Here is a 22,648-nt window from a genome sequence, read left to right as displayed (position 1 = left end):
GCCTGCTTCTCCCTCTGCCTGTGTCTGCCTCTCTGTGCGTCTCTCACAAATAAATCTAAAAAAAAAAAAAAAAAAAAACACTTGGATAAAGAAGCGTAAGAAACCTCTCAGGCAAAAAATGCAAGGAACAAGAGTTTAGAGTGATGGGAAGGTTAAAGGAAGGAATTAGGAAACACCCAAACCATTTTGTGCCTTGAGTCTTGACTAGTCCTGAGCTTCTGTAGAACACATAGCTCCTAGAGGGGTGTTCTTCAGAATATTGTCACCCCATGATCCCAGAGATGGAAAAGTATGAGAAAGCAGGTTACCTTAATCCCCAGCAAGTCAGGGATCCTCTCAGTACTCAATGGTAGGGAAATGGTTAGTCATGTTGGGCCCATGTTTCAAAAAAGAAAGTTGTTACATAGCTTGGCTATGTAACTGGCAGGACAGGGATTAATTCAGGCTATCTAGAAATAGGTGAGAGGGGTAACCACTCTAACAGCCAACTCCTTAGGTACAGGTCTGTGCAGTCAAAGCCAGCAAATGTTTTAAGGCTTAAGCTTCAATATTAGTAAGAAAGTATCAGTGATATAATGCTTTTCTGCAGATTTGGCACACCGGTTCCACCTTCAGTCCTCCTGACTAGGGAATCATGCATAAGTGGAAAGGAAGAAATCAGAGGCAGATGGCAAAAAGTGTAATTTTAGCTGCTCTCTGAAAGCCACCTGTGAAGGGAATCACCTTTCTCTTCTGGACTCATTTACAGGTGCAGCTGCAGGGGATGATACAGAAGATGCTAGCACTGAGTTCACGGACAGCATTGAGGAGGAGGCTGCACACCATAACCACCAGCAAGTAAGTCCATGTCAGGTTCTGGGTTCCCAGGGTGGAAGGCTCATAGCCCTTTGGGGTCTGGTGTCTCCTGCAGCCCTTGTGAGCCTACAGTGAGAAGCTATCTTTTTATAAAAACCACTTCCCAGTCTTCTTTCTGCCCTCCCTGAGCTTCCAGCCACCTTGCCAGCCAACCCATCTTCACTCTCCACTTTTCTCTCCAATCTACCTTTTTTTTTTCTCCTTCTATCCCCTGCTCCTCCTTCCCACCTTTGCCTCTATGTACCATCTATAGCTATAGCTTCAGAAGAATTTTACTTACAACAAGACCATGGACAGTTCCCCTTTTGGGTTTTTGTATCTGAAACACACCACAGAAGACAGGGAGACATCGGAGGGCTGCTTGGGAGGTGGCAGGCCTAAGACCTGCTCAGGAGAGTGCTCTCTGAGAACCTCCCAAGAGGATCAGAATGCTTCCAAAGTGGGGATCTGTCTTGGTGAAATCTCGTTACACAAGAGAAGTCTGTTGGGCAACCTGACAGACCACCCAGGTTGTGACACATCAGTGACCAGCAGGTGACACTTCAAGAGCAAGCCCCCATCAAACCTCAGAACTTGGTACCCAAGGCTGAAACATTGTTCCCACCAGCCATCAGTGAAGGTGTAACCAGCATGTTCTCAAGCTCAAGAGTTGAATGTCCTGGACCTCAGAGATTAAGTCACCGACAGTGATCCCATTGCACTCACTGGCACTCCTATGTGTCTCCATGTTGCCCAGTGACATTTAGCAATCACATCTCCTAGATGGACCATGCCTGTGAGTCTCTGAGTTATTAAGGAGAAAGTGGATCATTGATATCTGTCCTTCTGCAGACATAGCTAGGCTTTTCCATTGATAGCTTCCTTGTAGTTATTAGGAAAACTACTAAGAAAATGAGGCTTTCTGGGTCTGCCTCTATACCTCTCATATAAGGAAAAAGGGAGACCCAACAAAAAGAACCCACATGATCATTCCTCAAATATCATAGGACTTGGCACAATCTTTAGCTCTTGAGGACATGAGTAGTTAATTGTCTAGGATACCTCACGTCCTCAACACAGTTTCTTTACATTCTATCAAGATCCCCTTTTTGTTGCTCTAGCCATATCTGACCCTCACTCCCTTAAGTTCTTGCATGAGTTCCACTTCTCCTTTTGTTTGAATATCTTCTTCTAAGTCCTCCTAACCAGTGCTTGTGACATTAATTATCTATACTACTGCCCCTCCAGACAGATCCCTTTGCCTCTCATTTCCTAATGTCACTGAGGAGCTTTGGGGAGAAGAGAGGGATCTGTAAGATAAGCAAATATCCATTCTAAGAGTTAGATTGAGATGTCAGCCAGTCACTAGTGGTTATTGCTGCTGTGGACAGGATTAGCTTCAGAAAAAGTGAACAACAGACAGATGTGAAGACAGCCAGATTCTGATTCTGATTGACACAGTCTAAACTATGTGTAGTCATAAGAGCCCTCTGCTCTAATTCTCAATTGTAGGCAAACTGCTTGTAAAATTGTCCCTTCCTTAACCTTCCTTCCTATAGCTTAGCATGGAGCAAATGACCAGATAACATTTTGAGAAGGTCAGTTCAACCCCGGAATAAGCCTTTTTATTGGGGCATATGTATTTCCCTTGCAATGTCTACCCTATTACTTGGCAGAGATACTTAATAAATTATTAGTTAACCTTTGGATTAGGTTTTGACTCATGATAGACAAATTTACATACTTGATGGATGAAGAATATCTTGGGTAAGCATCATTTTTTTTTCATAATCTTTCCTTGAAAATCGATCTCCAGTTTTGGGTAGGACGAATGTTGGTGTATGAAATCATTGTAAATTCACTTCAACTTTTCTGGAGTTTGAGGGTATGACTCTCCTGCTGCCAAATAAATAAAGCTTGTTTTGCCATAACTGTTTTGTGTACCGATTCTCAAAACTGTGTTTGCTGGTTCCCGGGGAAATCGTCCTTTACAATTCTGCTCTGAGTTCCTGCTTGCTAAGTCCTTGGAAGATACACTTTATTCGACACCAAGCTACCTCCCGCGTTAGACATACACAGAATTCCCCCAACAAACACATCCTACTCTGTGTTCCTTCCAAGGCAAGAGCTATCTTTTGGCCAAAGCAAGTTGCTTCATCCTTATTTTTAGACCACATCAGGAAGTCTCAGGTCTGGCTATGTTGGTAATTTCCCCGAGGTATCTCCCACAGAATCCCATTCTCAAGCAAATGTAAGGTCTATAATAAATAAGTAGGAAATGCCTGTGAAATGAATCAAGCATTGCCTTTCTTCATTTGAACCTTTGTAGTGGAAAAAAAGTTCATCAAGAATCAAAATTCAAAAAAAAAAAGAATCAAGATTCAAATACAAAGAAGGAGAAAAAAGTAGTGTGAAGAACTTGAGAAAAAAATCATTTTTAATGCCCTCATGCTGCGTGAGGACTGATTTACATTATGAGACATATTGTAATGGGTAAAAACAAAGCAACTCAATTCAAACGAGATCAGTTGTGCACATAGATTTCTGTAGGGTAAAAGAAAACCCAGAGTACGCAAAGTTTAATTATACAATGGAAGCAATAGAACAGATGAATTAGGAAATGGCAGATGGAGAGGAACCTGTAAGAGATATAATTAACACTAGACCTAGAGGGTTCTTACGACCACCACGCATACTGAAAGCCCTGGGGTTTTATTTGGGGAAAATATAGAAATACTAACTTTGCGTAGGTGAGAAAGAAAAACTGATTAAAAAGATTCTGAGTCAGTTTTCATGCATTTACATTTCAATTTAAAAAATAAGTTAGCCAAAGTAAGCTCCCTTTGATGCAGAAATGAGAACCCAAATTAGCCTGGAAACAAATCATAGCTCTGTTTTCTTTCTTTCTTTTTTTTTTTTTTAAGATTTTATTTGTTTATTTGAAAGAGAGAGTGTGAGTGAAAGAGAAAAGGAGCAAGAGGAGAGGCAAAGGGAGAGGGAGAAGCAGACTCTTCACTGAGCAGAGAGCCCAACGAGGAGCTTGATCCCGGGGCTCCAGGATCATGACCTGATCCGAAGGCAGAAACCCAACCGACTGAGCCACCCAGATGCCCACATAACTGTTTCTTAATTTTAAAGTGGGAAATTAGACCAAGTATACCTTAAGGCCCCTTCTGGTATTGACATTCCATGGTTCTTAATTTTTTCTTTTTAAAGAAAAGGTAAATTTAAATCAATAGAAGATAACATACATCCAGAAGGCACTTTAAAAATAGATAGATAGGTATTGCTGGGGCACCTGAGTGACTCAGTCAATTAGGCATCCAGGTCTTGATGTCAGTTCAGGTATTGATCTCAGGGTCATGAGTGTGGAGCCTACTTAAAAAAAAAGACAGTTATCATTAAAGTGAGACATTATTTTTAAACAAAAGGAGCCTTTAGGTTTTAGAGAAGAATAAAAGCACCCATATTTGAAACTGATGCCAGTTTATTTTTTTAAAAGATTTTGTTCATTTGATAGAGATAGAGTGCACACAAGCAGTGGGGAGGAACAGTGGGAGACACAAGCTCTCCACTGAGCACAGGGAGCCCGATCCCAGAGCTCAATTCTAGGACTCTAAGATCATGATCTGGGTTGAAGGCAGACGCTTAACCGACTGAATCACCCAGGTGCCCATGCAGTTTATTTTAGTTAAGTTAGTTGGAAAGGGTTTATTTTAAAAGGTAACATCACATAGTTTAAATGAGAGTTTGAGGTCCTAAATTTTCAAAAGTGGTTTTATCCAGTCCCTTTTATTTTGTCCCAAGTCCTTGGCGGTATGTACAGAGACAGGCCAGAATGACTGAGCCCAGCAGCAGAACCAGAGAGACAAATGTCAGGCTCAGAACTGTAGGGATGCCTAGGAAATGAGCAACTTTGTCTATGCATCTTTCTTCTTTTTCTTTGCAACCTCAAGTGCTGTGCTACTAAACACCGTGCATATATGTGCTATCAATCAACCCCACCCATACAGCCTAGATCTTACCATGCTCAGTTACAAGCAAAAGCCCTATAGCTTTGTGCAAGCAGCTATTTATCAATCATTGATCCATTTAAGCTGCTCTGGGCCCTGTTTTGCTCAATATATTTGTGACCTGAATAAAGCTATAAAGCATGTAATTAATTCTACAAATCATTCCTAATTGAGTGGCTACTACTTGAGTTATGGAGATGCACATAAAATATTTCAAGGACTTTGATCATTAAGAAATGATTTGGGGGATCCCTGGGTGGCGCAGCGGTTTGGCGCCCGCCTTTGGCCCAGGGCGCGATCCTGGAGACCCGGGATCGAATCCCACATCGGGCTCCCGGTGCATGGAGCCTGCTTCTCCCTCTGCTTGTGTCTCTGCCTCTCTCTCTCTATCTGTGTGACTGTCATAAATAAATAAAAATTTTAAAAAAAAAGTAAGAAATGATTTGTATAGCAACAATGAATCTACTGGCAACAAGTACAAGTCACACTGTTAACACAGAAGAAACAGCATGACCTTGAAATAGCTGTGGGAGAGAGGTGGGAAACTGGGAGATCAAAATAAACTCAAAAAAAAAAAATAGACTCGAAGCTAAGTAGAACCCCAAAGTGCAGTCGCAGAGAGGAGAAAGAAGCAACATGGCATTGGGATATATTAAGATTAATGTTGGGGGCACCTGGGTGGCTCAGTGGTTGAGTATCTGCCTTTGGCTCGGGAAGTGATCCTGGGGTTCTGGGATTGAGTCCTGCAATAGGCTCCACACAGGGAGTCTGCTTCTCTATGTCTCTGCTTCTCTCTGTATGTCTCTCCCATAAATAAATAAAATCTTTAAAAAAAAAAAAAGATTGTTGGATGGATGGATGAGAAATCCTTGCACTAAAATATGTAGTCATACACTGAATAGGTTATCATACCCAGGATTTGGTTTCCATACTTTTAAAAGTGTGTGGAGAACTGGAGAGGAACCCAAGATGAATAATAAGAAAGTCTTTTAAAAAAAATTATCCTTTGAGGAAAAGCTACACAAACCACTTGAGTTGACACACTGAAGAGTAACTACAGGGGTATCCTCAAAACATAGAAAGGTTTTGGGAAGTTATTTCCACCTTGTTTTCTTCCCAGGTGTTTAGATTTGTAGAGCTCTGTGCCTGGTAGCATCAGCACAAGGGTGATAACCAACAGGTGATACTGGCTGCTGGGCAGGTGGTCTCACTTTTAACTTCTCCGTAGTTCCAGGATGAGAGTCTTAAGCTTCTGTTCTCTGTAGCTGAGTGCCTTCTGTCTTAGTCATCCTTTTTAGGGCCTGAGGTTCAGGCATGGCCTGAGGCTTTGAGTGCTGGTGTCTCAAGGTGTGATCTTTGCAGTCAAGGACTTGGATGTTGTGTGGAGTCAAAGAAGTGTCCTGTCTTGTAGGAAGATTCTCAGGGGACTCTGCCCCTCTGGAGAAGAATCACAGCCTCCACACTCTCCAGTCCTATGTAAACCTCATGTGTTTGCATTTGGTTCTTATTTATGATGTGCTGTTGTTTTTTTCACCCACATCTGGATGCCACTCTTCCTGCCCATGGAAGCAATTCTTCCTGCTTTCTTGCTGTCCTCATCACCTAAACCAATCTCCAGGGCCCTTATGACTGAGGAAGTCCTTAGGGTGAGCACATTTTAGTGCTGCCTCTTTGGTTCGCATTAAAGCCTGCCTTTGCGATCTGATGTTCCTCTTGAATCCTCTTCCCTAACTTCTTTGAACTATGGTTTTCTTTCAGCTCATCAAGGTGGCTTTGGAGAAAAGTCTGGCAACTGTGGAGACTCAGAACGTATGTCTCCCCCCTCCTTCCTCAGCAGGAGGGGACAATAACAGGGGTCTTCAGGAGGAGATGCTCCACCTGAGGGCTGAGATCCACCAGCACTTAGAGGAGAAGAGGAGAGCTGAGGGGGAACTGAAGGAGCTAAAGGCTCAAATTGAGGAAGCAGGATTCTCCTCTGTGGCCCACATCAGGTAGGACACTGCCCAGAGAAGGGGAGCCTGCCCATTGAGAGGCCACCATAGCCAAGGAGTTCACCTTGCTGCAACCAAGGCATTTGTGCTACTATAGGGCTTCTTGGTTCATATCCCAAGCTCCATGCCTTAATGGTTCGAATTCTTTAGAGAAAACTCAGTAATATTGGATAATGGTGATTGTTAATAATTACCATTTAAATTATTTAAATCTGGTCTTAATTCAGTATAATAATGCCCATTATTAGCTATGCAGTCACAAGTGCAAACATCCCAGTTGTATGACAGGTGTTGCCCTTTGAATTGACTGGAAGATATGAGAAATGATGCTTTGCTGCTGCATGCAGAACCAGAATAGTTGTTGAAGGAGGAGGATTTTTATAGGGTCCCCTTCATCTCCACTCAGCTCTCTCAGCAGCATGAATGCCTAAATCATGGAGTAGCAACTTTAATAATCTCTGCTGTTTTGTTAACTTTACGAAAGTGGCATACAGCTGATTCATTGGCTAGATTGGCCACTCTGTTTTTAATGGCATTTTTTCAAAAGATGTTTGGGGAACATGCTAATAATGTAGGGCTAATCTATTCATTCATTCATCCTTGCCTATTACATGCCACCTAAGCAACCTTGAGTCATAGAATAATATTAACACTAAAGAGGACCTTGGCATCTAGCCTATCCCTTATTTCATGGCCAAGAAAACTCCAGTGTAAAAAGTTCTAGCAACTTGCTCAAAGTTGCATATTAGTCCATGGCTAGACCCCTGCCTCCCAATTTTTAATATGTAAGCCTTTTCTTCTATGCTATATACTTTGCCAAACAAATTTGGAAATATTCTTGTGATCATCCTTCATGCTTGTTCTTTTACTCTGAATACTCATGATCTTTTTTTTTTTCTTTTTTTTTTAAGAGAAAGAGAGCACAAGGCAGGGAGGGGCAGAGGGAGAGGAAGATAGAGAATCCTAAGTAGTTCCATGCCTGCCAAGGAGTCTGACGGGCTCAGTCTCACAATCTTGAGGTCATAACTTGAGCTAAAATCAAGAGTCAGATGCCTAACTGACAGAGCCAGCCAGGCACCCCATGGTATTTCCTTCTACTGAAGTGAAATTCTACTTAAGTGAAAGAATAAGTTTTTAGGGATCCCTGGATGGCGCAGCGGTTTGGCGCCTGCCTTTGGCCCAGGGCGCGATCCTGGAGACCCGGGATCGAATCCCACGTCGGGCTCCCAGTGCATGGAGCCTGCTTCTCCCTCTGCCTATGTCTCTTCCTCTGTGTGTGTGTGTGTGTGTGTGTGTGTGTGTGTGTGACTATCATAAATAAATAAAAATAAAATAAATAAATAAAAATAAGTTTTTATTTTTTAGTAAGCTCTATATAGGCCCAATGTGGGGCTTGAACCCACAACCTCAAGATCAAGTCACATTCTCTACTGACCTAGTCAACCAGGTACCCCAAGCATAAATTTTACTTAACCTTTTTTATGTGTAAACTTGGTTAAGCTCTTGGATAAGAACAGTACATCTCTTTTAATCCTACAGCTGAATATAAAATCAAACCAAATGTAGATACCTTCATAGTTTATTTTCTTTTTTCCCCAGAATTACTAACCTGAAACTCTGATTCACCTTTCCACCCAACCTTAAGAATCACAGATACTGTAGAAGACAGAATCTGTCTAATGTTTCCATTAGCAATAATCATGCCTCAGGTAAACTTCATTGCCTATGATACTGCCACTGCGAAAAGCTAAGATCTATCTAAGGAAAGCCCATCTTTTGAGAAGACTTTGTTGAGCTTTGTTCTCTTCGGTTTATATCATGAAAACAGTTTTACCCCAAAAAATGAAGCTATAATATAATACCAGATATTTTTTCCATACTACACATGTGTTGCCTTCTCTCCATCTCACATCTCAGTTTTGGCAAAATACCTGTCCCCCTTCTTCATCGAGGAAACTCTCCTGGATAGTCAGTCTATCTGATTCCCATGTCCTAAAGTATTTTCTTTTTTTCTTCTTAATTCCCACTAGACAAGTATTGCTCATGTTTTGAAGACTTCAGGATTCTGGGATCCCTGGGTGGCACAGCGGTTTGGCGCCTGCCTTTGGCCCAGGGCACGATCCTGGAGACCCGGGATCGAATCCCACATCGGGCTCCCGGTGCATGGAGCCTGCTTCTCCCTCTGCCTGTGTCTCTGCCTCTCTCTCTCTCTCTCTCTGTGACTATCATAAATAAATAAAAAAAAAATTTAAAAAAAAATGAAGACTTCAGGATTCTAAGAAACCCAATCCAGGGGGATAGGCGACTGCTAATCCTTCCAGGTGTGAATGACTTGTGTCTTTGGCTCCTTTAGGCAGCACTTCTCAATTTAGCATGCTTAAGAATCACCTGCAGAACTTAAGTAACATCTAGATCCATGAGCCTTAGCTCTAAAGTTTGTTTTTTTTTAAACAAGGACCTCATAGGATTCTGATATTAGTACTTTTCAGGTCTGCAGCTGGTACAGCAGAATAAAATGACTCCCCTGTGGCAGACCCTGAGCTAACCCGACCACATATGCAATTTCATTTAAGAGTCCAGTAACTTCACTGGGTCCAAGTTATCTTTATTTTTCATAAAAGAAGACTGAAGCTCAAAGAGTTTAAGCAAACTGCCTATTTAAATGAATTGCCTTGTTAAGGCCATGTTTTTTATGGCTTCCATCCAACCCTGGTGAAGGATTTGGTGGGAAGAAAGGATAAGGTCTAGAATGTCTTGATGAAAATGAGTTGTTTATCCATTTTATTTCTTCTACAAATAGGAATGTTTTATGTGGCAGGTGCTGTGAAGGCTCTGGGGATACAGAGTGAACAGAACAGAAAGTGTCCTGACCTCATGAAGATGATCTATCACAAGAGCCAGGCATTAAACAAAATAATTACAGAAGTACATTTGATTGTAGTTCTGATTAGTATTATTTATTTCTTGTTTCCCCAGGTCCTAATTTCTCATTCAGTGGTTGAAAACTGACTGATGATAATTAATAGAATCCTAGAATCCATAATAATAAATTTGTTGCAAGCAACAGGGTCTTTATTTTTTTTTCTTAACAGCGTAAGTTAATTCCAGAGGCCACTGAAAATTAGAACCTTAGGTTGAGAGGCACCTGGGTGGCTCAGTCAGTTAAAGCATCTGCCTTTGGCTCAGGTGGTGATCCTAGGGTCCTGGGCTCGAGATCAGCATCAGGCTCCCTGCTCAGTAAGGAGTCTGCTTCTCCCTCTCCCTCTGCCCCCTACTCATGTTCTCTCTATCTCAAATAAATGGAATCTTAAAAGAGAGAGAGAGAGAGAGGGAGAGAGAGAGAGAGAGAGAAAGGCTAAATGACATGGGTAAAGACAACTACACCAGGTGTGTTGAGTCCAAGATTTTTAGCAATTGCGTCGCCACCAAGTACGTGTGGTAGTGCTGGCAAGTCTCTCTTTTCCTGAGTTTTGGTTTCCTTGTCTACAAAATAAGGGCACCTTTGTAGCTCTCTGACGTTACTTCATGCTTTGGGGTGTCTCTGAAGTCTTTGCTGGACCCAGACCAGAGCCAGCCGCTCACGGTGTGTGTTTCCTATAGGAACACCATGCTGAGCCTTTGCCTTGAGAATGCAGAGCTGAAAGAGCAGATGGGAGAAGCAATGTCTGATGGATGGGAGATCGAGGAAGACAAGGAGAAGGGCGAGGTGACAGTGGAAACTGTGGCAGCCAAAGGAGGTCTGAATGAAAATAGCCTTCAGGCTGAGTTCAGAAAGCTCCAGGGAAAACTGAAGCATGCCCACAACATTATCAACCTCCTCAAAGAGCAGCTGGTGCTGAGCAGCAAGGATGGGAATAGTAAACTTAGTCCAGAGCTCCTAGTGCGCCTGGACCAGGAGATCGACAGAATGAACACAGAGCTGGTCTGTTCTCCGGAGAAGCCCCAGTGCCAGGAAGAAGAGCATATGACCACAAGGCCCTGCCCCAGACCCCAGAGCCTTGACCTTGGGGCTACCCTCTCAGTGGATGGCCACCAAGTAAGTATGGGATTAGATGGAATGAAAGACCTGTGCAGAAGGTCTGTGCTGGAGGTAACAGTTTTTACTTTCAACAGTACTACCCTGTGGGTCAAGAAGGACTCAGGGAAGGCCACCTATTCACCACAAGCAGTAGTAATAATAGTCTGTACGTTCAGCCTTTGAAAAGGCTTTTACAACAGTTTCTCATTTACTTGGGTAATTAATCTTTCATAAGTCTTTCTTCAGCATTAATTTTCCAGATAACCACACTAGGCATAGGCAGCAGGCAGTAAGACCTGGTCTCTGTCCTGGAAGTACTCAGTACAGTGGGAAAAGATGACACAAACAGACCATTTCAATAGGATGCAGTCTAGGGATGCCTTGGGGTTAAGGTAGCCCAGACAGGTGGTGTGTCATGACATCTCTCCTTATCACTGCCATTTTCATCACAGCTCCTCCCAGCTCTCTGTTCCTGAGCCACAGGAGGGGCTATTGGATCCTCATAAGGAGAGGGGCTTTGCTGAGTATTGAATAAATGGAGAATACAGAGGATTCTGAGGGGACAAGTTGGGGGGACAGGAGTGCAAGGAGAGATGATTAGAGGTTTCTACCCCTTCTCTTTTCAACCACTGAACCAACATTTACTGAGAGCTCCTCAGTGGACTCTACTGGTGCTATGTGCTGTAGATAGAGATGAATAAAATATCATACTAGCTCGGCAGGAGCTTGGTCTGGAAAGCAAGTGACTGCCAAATGTCATGAGTAGTGCTGTAACAAACCCTTGAATCGAGTCCACACGGTTCAGAAGGGGAAGTGGCCATGACTACACGGGGCTGTTACTGCCCTGGCCCCTATGCTGGCTCTTTTTGCAGCTGGATAACCGGCCCCAGGCCCAAGACCCTGGGCCTCAGTCAGAATTTAGCCTTCCTGGATCCACCAAGCACCTGCGCTCCCAGCTGGCCCAATGCAGACAACGCTATCAGGATCTCCAGGAGAAGCTGCTGATATCGGAAGCCACAGTCTTTGCACAGGCCAACCAACTGGAGAAATACCGAGTCATGCTTAGTAAGTCTTAGAGTTCACCATCACGAACATGTCAGTCTTCTCCTTGAGAAACTACATGCTTTGCAGACTTGATTTTTCTTCCCCAGCCTCAAAACAACTATAATCCTGACCAGGGTCCTAGAACTGTGGAAATGGATATTTAATTGCACCTGCAGAGAAGAATAAAGAACAAAACAAGTTTGCAGTGAGCATATAGTGAAGAAATGGGCTAACATCTAGGTTTGCTGATTTCTGGTATAGGCAGCAAAATGCCTTATTTCTCTCAACATAGTTTCTCTCCTCCTCTTGGCACCAAATAATATTCCTCAAAAATATATCATCATTGTTGGTTTAGAATCCAGGCTTTCTAATAGAACTTCCTGTGGTGATGGAAATACTTACAGAAGACATGAAATGTGGCTAGTTCAAATCAGGAATTTTATTTACTTTTAATTTAATATGAAGTAGTCACATGTGACTAGTTATCTTAATGAAAAGTAAGGATCTAGATGTTTTAGGACTTGGAATTAGTTCAGCTCCATTCACATATTTACTGAGCCTCTGTGGATAAAGCACTACTAGTTTCACTGGGGCTTCTGGGTTTGGTAATATATAATACCCAACTTAAAGATGTCTGGTCCCCAGAAGGCCTCAGTTGATGTAGGTCAGATCATCAGTGGCAAACATAGGCTCATCCTGGTGGAAGGAAGCCCTGCCTGGAGTGGGTGGTCTCCTCTCCCACTTGAGTCTGAAGAAGCATCTATCCCACTCTGGCTCTGACCTCCCTGCCCCCTGAGGACTAGGGCATGTGCTACTGAGATCTTGGGAGTAGTGGGAAATTCAGATCCTCTGTAACGCCCTCTGTATCTTCCCGAGCAGGTGAATCCTTGGTGAAGCAGGACAGCAAGCAGGTGCAGGTGGACCTCCAGGATCTGGGCTATGAAACCTGTGGCCGAAGTGAGAATGAGGCTGAACGGGAGGAGAGCACCAGTCCCGGTAAGAACACAAGGGCAGGGCTCACTTGGCCTCCCTGGAGTCAGCTTCACATCTGGGAGCTGTTGGCCAGTCCCACAGCTGATGAGGAGTAGGGCTGAGGGGATATTGTAGACTAATAGGGGACCCAGGACCAGAGAGTGACAAGAAGGTTGGCACAGAACTCTTGCCCAACATAAGGCTGAGTGTGAGTTGGAATGTCACTAATTAGTTTTCAGCATGCTGCTGTTAATTAAAAGAAGAAATAGATTATCATCTGAGACTTACTTTTTAATGAAAAGACCAGTTTTGGGGGGTATGCCAACTGTATGTTAAACTTTTTTTTCATTATAGAAAGACTGACTGTAGGGGCATCCACCAAACCAAAATCGAGAAGAGAAGAAAACAGTGCAATAGAAGATGACTGTGCCTGACCTTCAGGGCTGTTGGGTGGATAAGAAATACCATATTTGAACACTAGTAAAGCAGTAAAGTGCAGGGCTGAATAAAGTACCACTTTAACATTTGCTCTAATAGTTCTTATTCCCAGCACCAGAGCTGCCTCCAACTACAGCAGCATGTATAGCTTTATTCAGGAAGCTGTCTTTGTCTTTTCTCAGAGTGTGAGGAGCATGACAGCCTCAGGGAAACAGTCCTGATGGTGGGGCACCTGGGCTCACTGCTAGCCAGCCCTCCAGGGAAGAAGCCCTTGGAAAGCCATCGAGGGAAGCAGGAGGAGTTCCAGGCATATGGAAAGTCAGAAGACATCTCTGTCCTACATAAGGACATCAGAGATCTGAAGGCCCAGCTGCAGAATGCCAACAAGATCATTCAGAATCTTAAGAGCCGGGTCCGGTCCCTCTCAGTTACAAGTGATTATTCATCTAGTCTGGAGAGACCGAGAAAGCTGAAGGCCATTGGCACCCTCAAGGGATCCTCACCTCACAGTGTCACTGACGAGGATGAGGGGTGGCTGTCTGATGGCACTGGGGCTTTCTGCACCCCAGGGCTTCAGGCTAAAAAGGATCTGGAGAGTCTGATCCAGAGAGTGTCTCAGCTGGAGGCCCAGCTCCCGAAAACTGGAGTGGAAGGGAAGCTAGCAGAGGAGCTGAGATCAGCCTCATGGCCTGGGTAAGTAGGGTACTCTTTGGACCTCTATTTGATTGATGACATCTAAGTTTGTGTTTGAGGTAGGCTAGTCCAGGCAGGTAGAAGAGAGAATCCATCATGGTAATCAGAAGAGCACCTTTATAAATGCTAGGCCTAGATCCGAAGCAGGATCAGTAGGTCTCTGGGTTTCCTCTCAGGGATCTACTAGTAAAGTGATAGGATATATATGTAGTAGTAAGACTGGAGCCAGACTGCTGGGTTTGAATCCTAGCCCTGGCACTTTCTAGCTGTACAGCTTACCTATTACATGAGGATAGTAAGAGAACCTATCTCAAAAGGTGATTATTAGATTTAAATGAATTAGTACAAGTACTTAATAATTACCTAACATATATTAAGTTCTCTCTACTACTTGCCATATCTATTATTGTTATTGAAACTTTGTGTTGAAAAACACTGGGTAAACTTCCATCTGGGTATCTTGTTATCTGGGTCCTTGTTATCTGCACTGAGTATCAAACCATCCAAAAGCTTAGAGGCCTCAAACAATAATTTATGTGGATTGACTGGGCTCAGCAGTGTGGCTTATGCTTGGGGGTCTCATAAGGTTGCCATCAGATGGTGGCTCAGGCTGGACATAGCTTCTTCATTCACATGTCTGGTGAGATGGTGCTCCTTGGCCTCTCTCTTTCTCCCCATAGCTTCTTGTCTTCTAGGGTTTTTCTTCCCAGTGTAGGCCGCTCATAGCATAGTGGTCTCAGGGTAGTTCCACGTCTACATGGCAGCTGGCTTCCAACAGATAGGAAGTAGAAGTTGCCAGGACAGTTAAGAGCTACTCCTGGACTTGGCACAGTGTCACTTCCATCCTTATCTTGGTCAAAGTGGTCACAGAGCTTGCCCAGATTTAAGGAGTGGAGAATAGCCTCTACCTGATGATGAAAGAAGGGGCAAAGACAAATCACAAAACTCTGTGTGGAATAGGAACTTGTGTAATGGCCATCTTTGCAAAATACAGTCTGCCCTAATATAGATGGTCTTTGAAATAGAAGGCAGGAAAGATCCTATCTAGGCTTAGTGATTTTTCTTTCAAGTTTATGTATTTATTTACTTTAAGTAATCTCTCTACCCAGCATGGGGCTTGAAGTCATGACCCTAAGATCAAGAGATGCGTGCTCTTCTGAGTGAGCCAGGCATCCCAGGATTAAGTGATTCTAATCACTAAATTTATTTTTATTTATTGTGTTTATTGAGTATCTACTCAATAAATACATTTAGTGTTTATGGAGTATCAACTGTGAATCTACTCTCTACTAGTTCTGCAAGGAATGTAAAATTTGGCTCCATATTTACCTCCACAGGATAGGATTCACCTGGACATATGACTAACATATATAAAACAGTGTAAGAACAGTGGCACACTAGATTGATGTAGTCATGTGTCAGAGCAAGATTTATTCTTAAATACCTTCTTTGGTTTCTGTGCCAGAATATAGCCTGGGGAGCTCCTTAGAGATGGTCTCACAGAAATCTCTCAGGGACACCTGGGTGGCTCAGTGGTTGAACATCTGACTTTAGCTCAGGGTTTGATCCCAGGGTCCCAGGATTGAGTACCACATCAGCCTCCCTGCATGGAGCCTGCTTCTCCCTCTGCCTATGTCTCTGCCCCTATCTCTCTCTGTCTCTCATGAATAAATAAATAAAATCTTAAAAAAAAAAAAAAGAAAAGAAAAGAAATCTCTACCAAAGGCCGATAATTTAACATTCACTCATTTTCATTCTTACTTTTTCCTCTTGTCTCCTATATTAGGAAATATGATTCCCTAATTCAGGATCAGGCCCGAGAGCTGTCGTACCTACGCCAGAAGATACGAGAAGGGAGAGGTATCTGTTATCTTCTCACCCAGCATGCAAAAGATACAGTAAAATCTTTTGAGGACCTTCTTAGGAGCAATGACATTGACTACTACCTGGGCCAGAGCTTCCGTGAGCAACTTGCCCAGGGAAGCCAGCTGACCGAGAGGCTCACCAGTAAACTCAGCACCAGTAAGTTGGCCACAGTGCTTTGGCACACTCTCAGCCACTCCCACAGCCTCAGGCCCAGGCGGCCACCACACCTCCACCACAGCTGGTTAACCCAGGTCCTGCTTCCACTTCATTTCCTGAGACCATTACAGGATTAGGACTGACTAGGACACAGGGTTGGAGAAGTCATGATTACGACAGCAGAAACCTGAGCACTCGTGGCAAGTGACCTTTAGGGAAGTAGGCTGTTACCATCCAGTGCTAAGGGAGAGAAAGTGAAAAAAGATTAGAGGACCTCATCATAGTGCAAAAGAGCCTGACAGAATTGCAAGACCCAGATGGTGGCCTGGATGCTTCCATTAACTTGCCTGGGGCAATGGCTTAGCCTTTCAGCATCTGTTTCTTTGTTTATTGCATGGTGTCATATGTGAATATAATTCCAATATGGATAAAGCACCTTCCCCTTTGGCCATGGTTTGGGCACTGAATGTCATGGTGCAAGGACTAGGAATATTGGCTATTATTGGTTATTATTAATGGAGCTCTTTGCCTAGAAAAAAATTCTTGAGAGTACCTGAAGGGGAGTACAGCACAATCGGTCTTGGGGGCCAGCCATCCCACATGCTGGTGCACAGGTTGGGACAGGGCTGTTTGTCATCTCCTCAGAGCAAGAGTGGGTTCTGCATGAATGCTGTGATGCGACACAGAGCATACATCTAGGAGTCAGTCTGTGGCAGGTCTAGAAGCTGGAATGTTCCAGAGAGAGGCTGGGCAAGTGCCTTTTAAACTTCTTTGCATCAAAAAAATTTTAAAAAATAAACTTCTTTGCATCAATTTAGGGTAGATGATGTCATGATGCTGATCACCAGGTCAGGAGAGGTGCCTTGTGAGCTCAGGAGAGCCTACAGGTCTCCCCTCTGAGGATACAATCTGCAGCCTCCCAGAGTAATTCTCCTACATGTCCTGGACATAGAGGAGTCACCGTTCTGTACCCACATAAGCTCCTGCATTTATAATGTGGGAAGTGGGACCTGTTTAATTTCTTACCATTTCTTTCTGAATTTGGCTTACAGAGGATCATAAAAGTGAGAAAGATCAAGCTGGACTTGAACCACTGGCCCTCAGGTAATTTGAAATAGGGTCTGGTAAAGGAATCAGGAACAAGGCTCAAGGGGTCCAGGGTGACCCCTTCATAAATCGGGGTGGTGGGGGGGTGGGGGCAGAATGCTGCTTATAATGAATTCATGAAACACCTTACTATTGTTTTTAGCCTAATTCTTTACTCTCTTTTGCTATAATTCTTTTGATTTCTATTTGCATATTTATTCTCCAGGCTTGGTAACCTAGAGTCAGTCTGATCCAAAAGTAAACTAACCAGGTTCCAGAGCTTCTAGGCACCCTCAGGTTATCCTCTGCTTTCCTCCTGTGTGTTTAAAGTTGAGGCTGTGCTGCTAAGTCAGCTTACCCCAAGCTGAATTGGCTGCTAGTTTAATAAGTGCCCAATTTCCTTGGGGGAATAAAGAATCAAAGAACCACAGTACAATTCCTAAGGGGAAAGGCCTAGGTGTTGCAGATGCCTGGGAGGCTACAGTGTCTCAGGAGCCAGTTTTCAATGAGTCACTGTGTATAATTGTATAATGTGCAGTAAAATATGGGGCCAAAATCCACTGTAGCCACTAATTCAAGCCCCTTTGTGCCAGAAGTGTGCTTTAGACTATGTGGTGCTTCTTAAAATTCCAGTGGTGAAGAATAAAGTGGGGTTTTTTTGGTTATTATTTCTGATCCATCACAGACATAGACAATCAACCAGATGATTCCACACACCCTGCTTTTGGTTGTCCATGATAATTTCAAACTGCTATATGTTTCTCACCACTCACCTTCAATTACTGTACTTATCTTCTTGGAGACTGGTAACCAAGAATTCTCGGACTCCAGCTCTGCTGGGGCCGCACTTAGAACAGTAGTGCCTTAGAGAGTTAGCCCAATCTCCGCCAGTCCCCAGCACATCATGTGGCCAGTGCACTGACTAGCTACTGCTCCCCCTCCCTCTGTACCCCGCCTACTCTCCGCCCCTAATCAGTGATAGGTTATTTTGATCGTTCTTTGCAGGAATGGTTTCCTTGACTTCTGTGGCTTTTCCCATGTGCCTTAGTCAGGACTAGTTGACCCGGTGACCTTGGCTTCACCTGTTGTTCCACTTCACCCCACCAGGCTCAGCAGGGAGCTGCAGGAGAAGGAGAAAGTGATTGAAGTCCTGCAGGCCAAGCTAGATGCCCGGTCTCTCACTCCCTCCAGCAGCCATGCATTGTCAGACTCCCACCGCTCTCCCAGCAGCTCCTCCTTCCTGTCTGATGAGCTGGAAGCCTGCTCTGACATGGATGTAGCCAGCGAGTACACACATTATGAAGAGAAGAAGGCTCCGCCTGGTCACTCAGGTAGCCTCCACTTTCTGAGTGGTACCACTTTTCTCTAGGCTGAGGGGAAACTTCCATAACCAGGCCTTATAGATCCATCTTGGTGTGTATCAGGCTGAACATGGCTCTGGGACCAAGCACCAAGCACAAGCCCCTGTGGTTCAGGATCTTTGCTCTGCTCCTGACTCTGCAGGGTGTCACTGGGTCTCCAATGGATGTGCACGCTGGTAGACCCAAGGTGAACCACAGTGAGAATAGTGAGAAGATCCTGGCCAACTTTTCTTCCCCACTGCCTCATGACCACAGACTACCTGACTGACTTCCTTCTTAAAATGGGACATCTTATCTCTCCTGCAATGATCTTGCTTGCTGCATTTCCTGAACAGTATCCCAAGTTATCTGTCAGGGGTCACAGATGCTGTCTGTCCCACCTGGTATTTTTAGAAGCACCATTTTCATGGTTTCCAGATCTGGGCCTATCACCTCTAAGGTGGCTTGCCCCACTCAAGAAGCTTTCTGAAAGCAAGGAAATGAACACTGTTCACAGTGCTTGTGCTTGATGCTTTTCCAGAAAGCAAGGCTCTGCCTTGGTACCCCTGGTTAAATATAAGGCCAGATTCTAGTTCTTTGTCAACCACCAAACATTTTCTTTCATTCATGGGTTTTGTAGATTCCATCCATCATTTGAGTCATTCTGCTGTACTGTCTTCTAAACCATCAGCAACCAGTGTACCTCGGGGGGTTAAGGCCGAACCCAGCAGCAACCCCATCAGCTTGCCAGCTCCCCAGAACCCCCCCCAAGAGGCCAGCCAGGCCCATCCAGGTATGCGACAGCTGACATAGCGGGAGGTTTTTCTCTTCTCCCTCAGCAACCTGTTTGACTTTTCTTCAGGGATGAATGTCTCCACTGTCAGGAGAGAGTGCAATAAATTATATGCATTAAATCCTAGATGAAATCAAGAGATCATCATAGTTCACCACTTGTGTCTGAGTTTTCTTTGTTTTAAATATTTTAGAAAAATCAGAAATCTACAATAGACTTTGATCTGCATAATAATTTTGACCGGTAATTGGAGAATCATTTTAAAGAAAATATTTTCATTTCTTTTCTCTCATTTTACCCTGGGGAGCAAAGAGGCAAAATGTTTCTCCTAGGATTACAGTAGCCAAAGAACGACACAACAAAAGCCACTCTGCTCACCTGTAAGCATTACCCATTTTATCTGTACTGTAAGCCTCTGTAGCAGCTCAGGATGTTTCAGTGACCTCAGAAAAGATCCTGTTCCTATTATATGATCATTCATGGATTTACAAACAGGTTGGCAGCCCTCGATATGTATGTAGTACGTATCCTGGAGCCAGCTGGGGTAGTTTTTATTTACCTGCCCCAGTCTAGTTGCTGGGGGGTGTGCGGTTCAATCACAGCCCCATACCAATAATGGCAGGAAAAAGGCAAACCTTGTCCTCACCTCCTACCTCCTGCCACAATCGGCTGTCTGCCTTCATTGTGGTAAGGTGCCCCCAGAGAGCACAGTGCTTTCCTTCTGCTGCCCCCAGCTCTCCTGAGAACAAGTCACTGAAATCTTAAAGAGGGGATGTGTCTGACTCTTTCAGAGCCTGAGCTCAAAGTTTCTGGGCCAGAGTAGGCAGCAGCTGGCCCAGGGAAGTCATGGGAAAAAGCTATATGCCTAGCACTTAGACATATGTGTAAATGTTGTGGGATCAAACAGAGCAGAAGGCCACGGGTTTTAAAATCAGAATGCTTCCCTTCAGGGGATGCCCAGGGATGCCTGGCCTGTGTCTCTTGGCAACATGGGTGTCTTTGCAGTGCTACTCTGATAGTGTGTCAGCATCCTGGGGCAAGGGATGTGATTTAAAATGTAAGCACTGTCTTCCACAGGAGGCATTCTCCACAGGTCAGTCTTGGTTTCGGCTCCCTCCATTGGGCTACCTGCTACAAAACTGTTTTTAGGAAAAAGGAGACAGATTCAAACATCAGAACATCCCAGGGTCCCTAAAGACCTGTCTTTAGATGGGCTACATCATGGTCATCTGTGAAGATTTTTTTAAATGCACATTTCCAAGCCCTCCTCCCAAAGTTTATGATTACATAGATCATGGCCTGAAGAATCTGCACATATTAAGAATTTTTCCTAAGTGATTTGAACATCCAGACAAGCATGCAAGCTATTGTGTTTGAGTCATTTCACCAAGACCTTTATTTTTCATTTGGTGAATGAATACACTGATTTGAGATTCTGAGGTTTGTTTCCATGAGATTTGAATTACATGCATGAGGAATGTACATTTTCCCACAGTCCTGGCCTGCTCCTGCCTTCCTCAGGGTGAGCCCTCATGCTCTCAGAGGAGTTCTAGGTACAGGGAGTCCTGTCACAGGAGCAAGGGCTGATACACACCCAGGGATGTTTGAGAGCACTGAGGCATAACCATCCTGACCAATCTGTTCCTGGGATGGCTGGGATGAGATCTCATAGATCTCACTCTGCCCAGGTGACAGTTATGCAACTTTGCCTTCTATAACCAATTGTTTCCAAGATGAGCCTAGAATATGTATGCCAGATATCCCTGGCAAGGGAGAAGGCAGAGAGGCCAGCTAAGCCAGCCTCTTGGGTAGCAATGCTTGCCCTTTGCCATGTCAGCCAGCACCATGCTGACTGATAGCCACCACCAAAGGAGGCATCTGGACAAGAAATAGTTTCATCTTCTCCATCTTTTCCCCGTTCCTTTCTCCCACTTCCTTTCTAATGACATGTCTCCTTTCTTCCCAACTTTGTGTTTCTAGGCCTTCATTTTCCCTCCATATCCACACTGGTTAGCCTTCCCCAGGCACCACTGCCCTCAGCTCCACCCAGCTTCCTGCCTTTCAGCTCCACTGGCCCTCCCCTCCTTGGCTGCTGTGAGACACCTATGGTCTCCTTGGCAGAGGCTCAGCAGGAGCTGCAGATGCTGCAGAAACAATTGGGAGAAAGTGAGCACTTCCTGCTGTGTTTGTGTGCTTGGGCATGGCAGCCCTACCCTGTGTGGCTCTGCATGGCTTTGGCTTGATGGCAGAGTTTTTAAAAACAACATAGGGTGTACACAATACTAGTGGATGATTGACAGATGGCTCTGCTTGCTTTTTTGGGAAATATATTTACTGTTATCTTTCTGATGTGTGTGTCACATCAATTCATCAGGCCCTAGACCTGGTCCTCTCCCACTGCTGACAGTGTGGGGTACCACCAAGTATAGTGAAGCCCTGACACCTTGGTGACATGTTTATTGGCAGGGCATGGAAAAGGCTTTTGTACCTTGCCTGAGAGGCAAAGATGCCCACTTTCAGGGGAATCCTTTCCATGCCTATTATATTCTCCTGCTATGAAAAATGCTTTTTAATCAAGTTCAGATCCTGACATCATTAGGTTGAGGGCAAAAAGGGTAGTAGTGAAGGATTCAGAAGAAGTGGCAAAGCCCCTCTTGCTGTTGTACAAGGTTCATTTCTACCCCTGGACAGGTGACATCTGGGTGGCTAGAACCAGAAGCACAGGCTGTGATATCTGACTATAAATTCTGCCCTCTGACTCCCAGAGATAATTGAGCTTATCAGTTATAGACTATGTGCAGTCATCTTTTTGGAAAGGCTTTGATATATGTATGGGCTGGATGCCTCATCATAAAAATTTTGTGGGTGATCAACTATAGCTTAAAAAACATAAGAAAAACCGTCACGTGAAGAATTTACTCCTAATAATGCTTTTAAAAATCTAGAAATAAGTTTGATGTTACCTTAAAATCACATTCTGTGACTTTAAAAAAGAGTCACGTGATCCAGAGATTGATGCTAAGGGTCACCATGCACAGTGTCCAATGACCTAGAACCACAGCCAAGAATTTATATACCTGAAGCCCCAGTTGTCATTTACCCCGGTTTATTTCTTTTGTCATCTCTGAAAATGAATACGCTGTCTAGCCTACTCTGTCCCAGTTTGATTCCCAAAACCAATTAAATAAGACCATTTTTAGAAGAGTTTTACATCTTCCTTTTTGCAGGCAGTGAAGTCTAAAAGACTGCCTCCTAAAAACAAAAATAAAATAAAATAAAAGACTGCCTCCTGCTTATCACAGCTTTACACAGATGAGGCAATCTAGGCTTACCCAGCAACAGGAGCCTGGTCTTACCTGAGCCTCACACCACTTGAGTGATAGGTGGAGCCAGAGCAGGGAACT

At 44.0% G+C, this 22,648-nt stretch overlaps 1 protein-coding gene and 1 pseudogene across 16 annotated transcripts in view; one reads left to right on the top strand and one right to left on the bottom strand.

Moving 5' to 3' along the window:
- Positions 1–22,648, top strand: part of LOC129501357 (myomegalin-like) — a 182,000-nt gene that overhangs the window by 137,935 nt on the left and 21,417 nt on the right. For 15 of the 16 annotated variants that reach the window (XM_055312440.1, XM_055312437.1, XM_055312430.1 and 12 more), the window contains 11 exons: positions 749–837; positions 6,606–6,838; positions 10,439–10,874; positions 11,729–11,921; positions 12,780–12,896; positions 13,493–14,003; positions 15,790–16,025; positions 17,078–17,129; positions 18,219–18,442; positions 19,092–19,244; positions 21,225–21,410. In XM_055312440.1, the coding sequence (XP_055168415.1) occupies positions 749–837; positions 6,606–6,838; positions 10,439–10,874; positions 11,729–11,921; positions 12,780–12,896; positions 13,493–14,003; positions 15,790–16,025; positions 17,078–17,129; positions 18,219–18,442; positions 19,092–19,244; positions 21,225–21,410 (2,430 nt within the window). Of the gene's footprint in view, positions 1–748; positions 838–1,108; positions 2,754–6,605; positions 6,839–10,438; positions 10,875–11,728; positions 11,922–12,779; positions 12,897–13,492; positions 14,004–15,789; positions 16,026–17,077; positions 17,130–18,218; positions 18,443–19,091; positions 19,245–21,224; positions 21,411–22,648 lie in introns of those variants that run through there. The other variant, XM_055312441.1, reaches the window with a different exon arrangement.
- On the bottom strand, positions 8,436–8,587 carry LOC129501565 (U4 spliceosomal RNA; annotated as a pseudogene).

Source organism: Nyctereutes procyonoides, unplaced genomic scaffold, assembly GCF_905146905.1.
Source record: "Nyctereutes procyonoides isolate TBG_1078 unplaced genomic scaffold, NYPRO_anot_genome, whole genome shotgun sequence".
Taxonomy (NCBI): Eukaryota; Metazoa; Chordata; class Mammalia; order Carnivora; family Canidae; genus Nyctereutes; species Nyctereutes procyonoides.
Note: the sequence above shows the minus strand (reverse complement) of the source record. Positions and strands in the feature narration are given on the sequence as shown.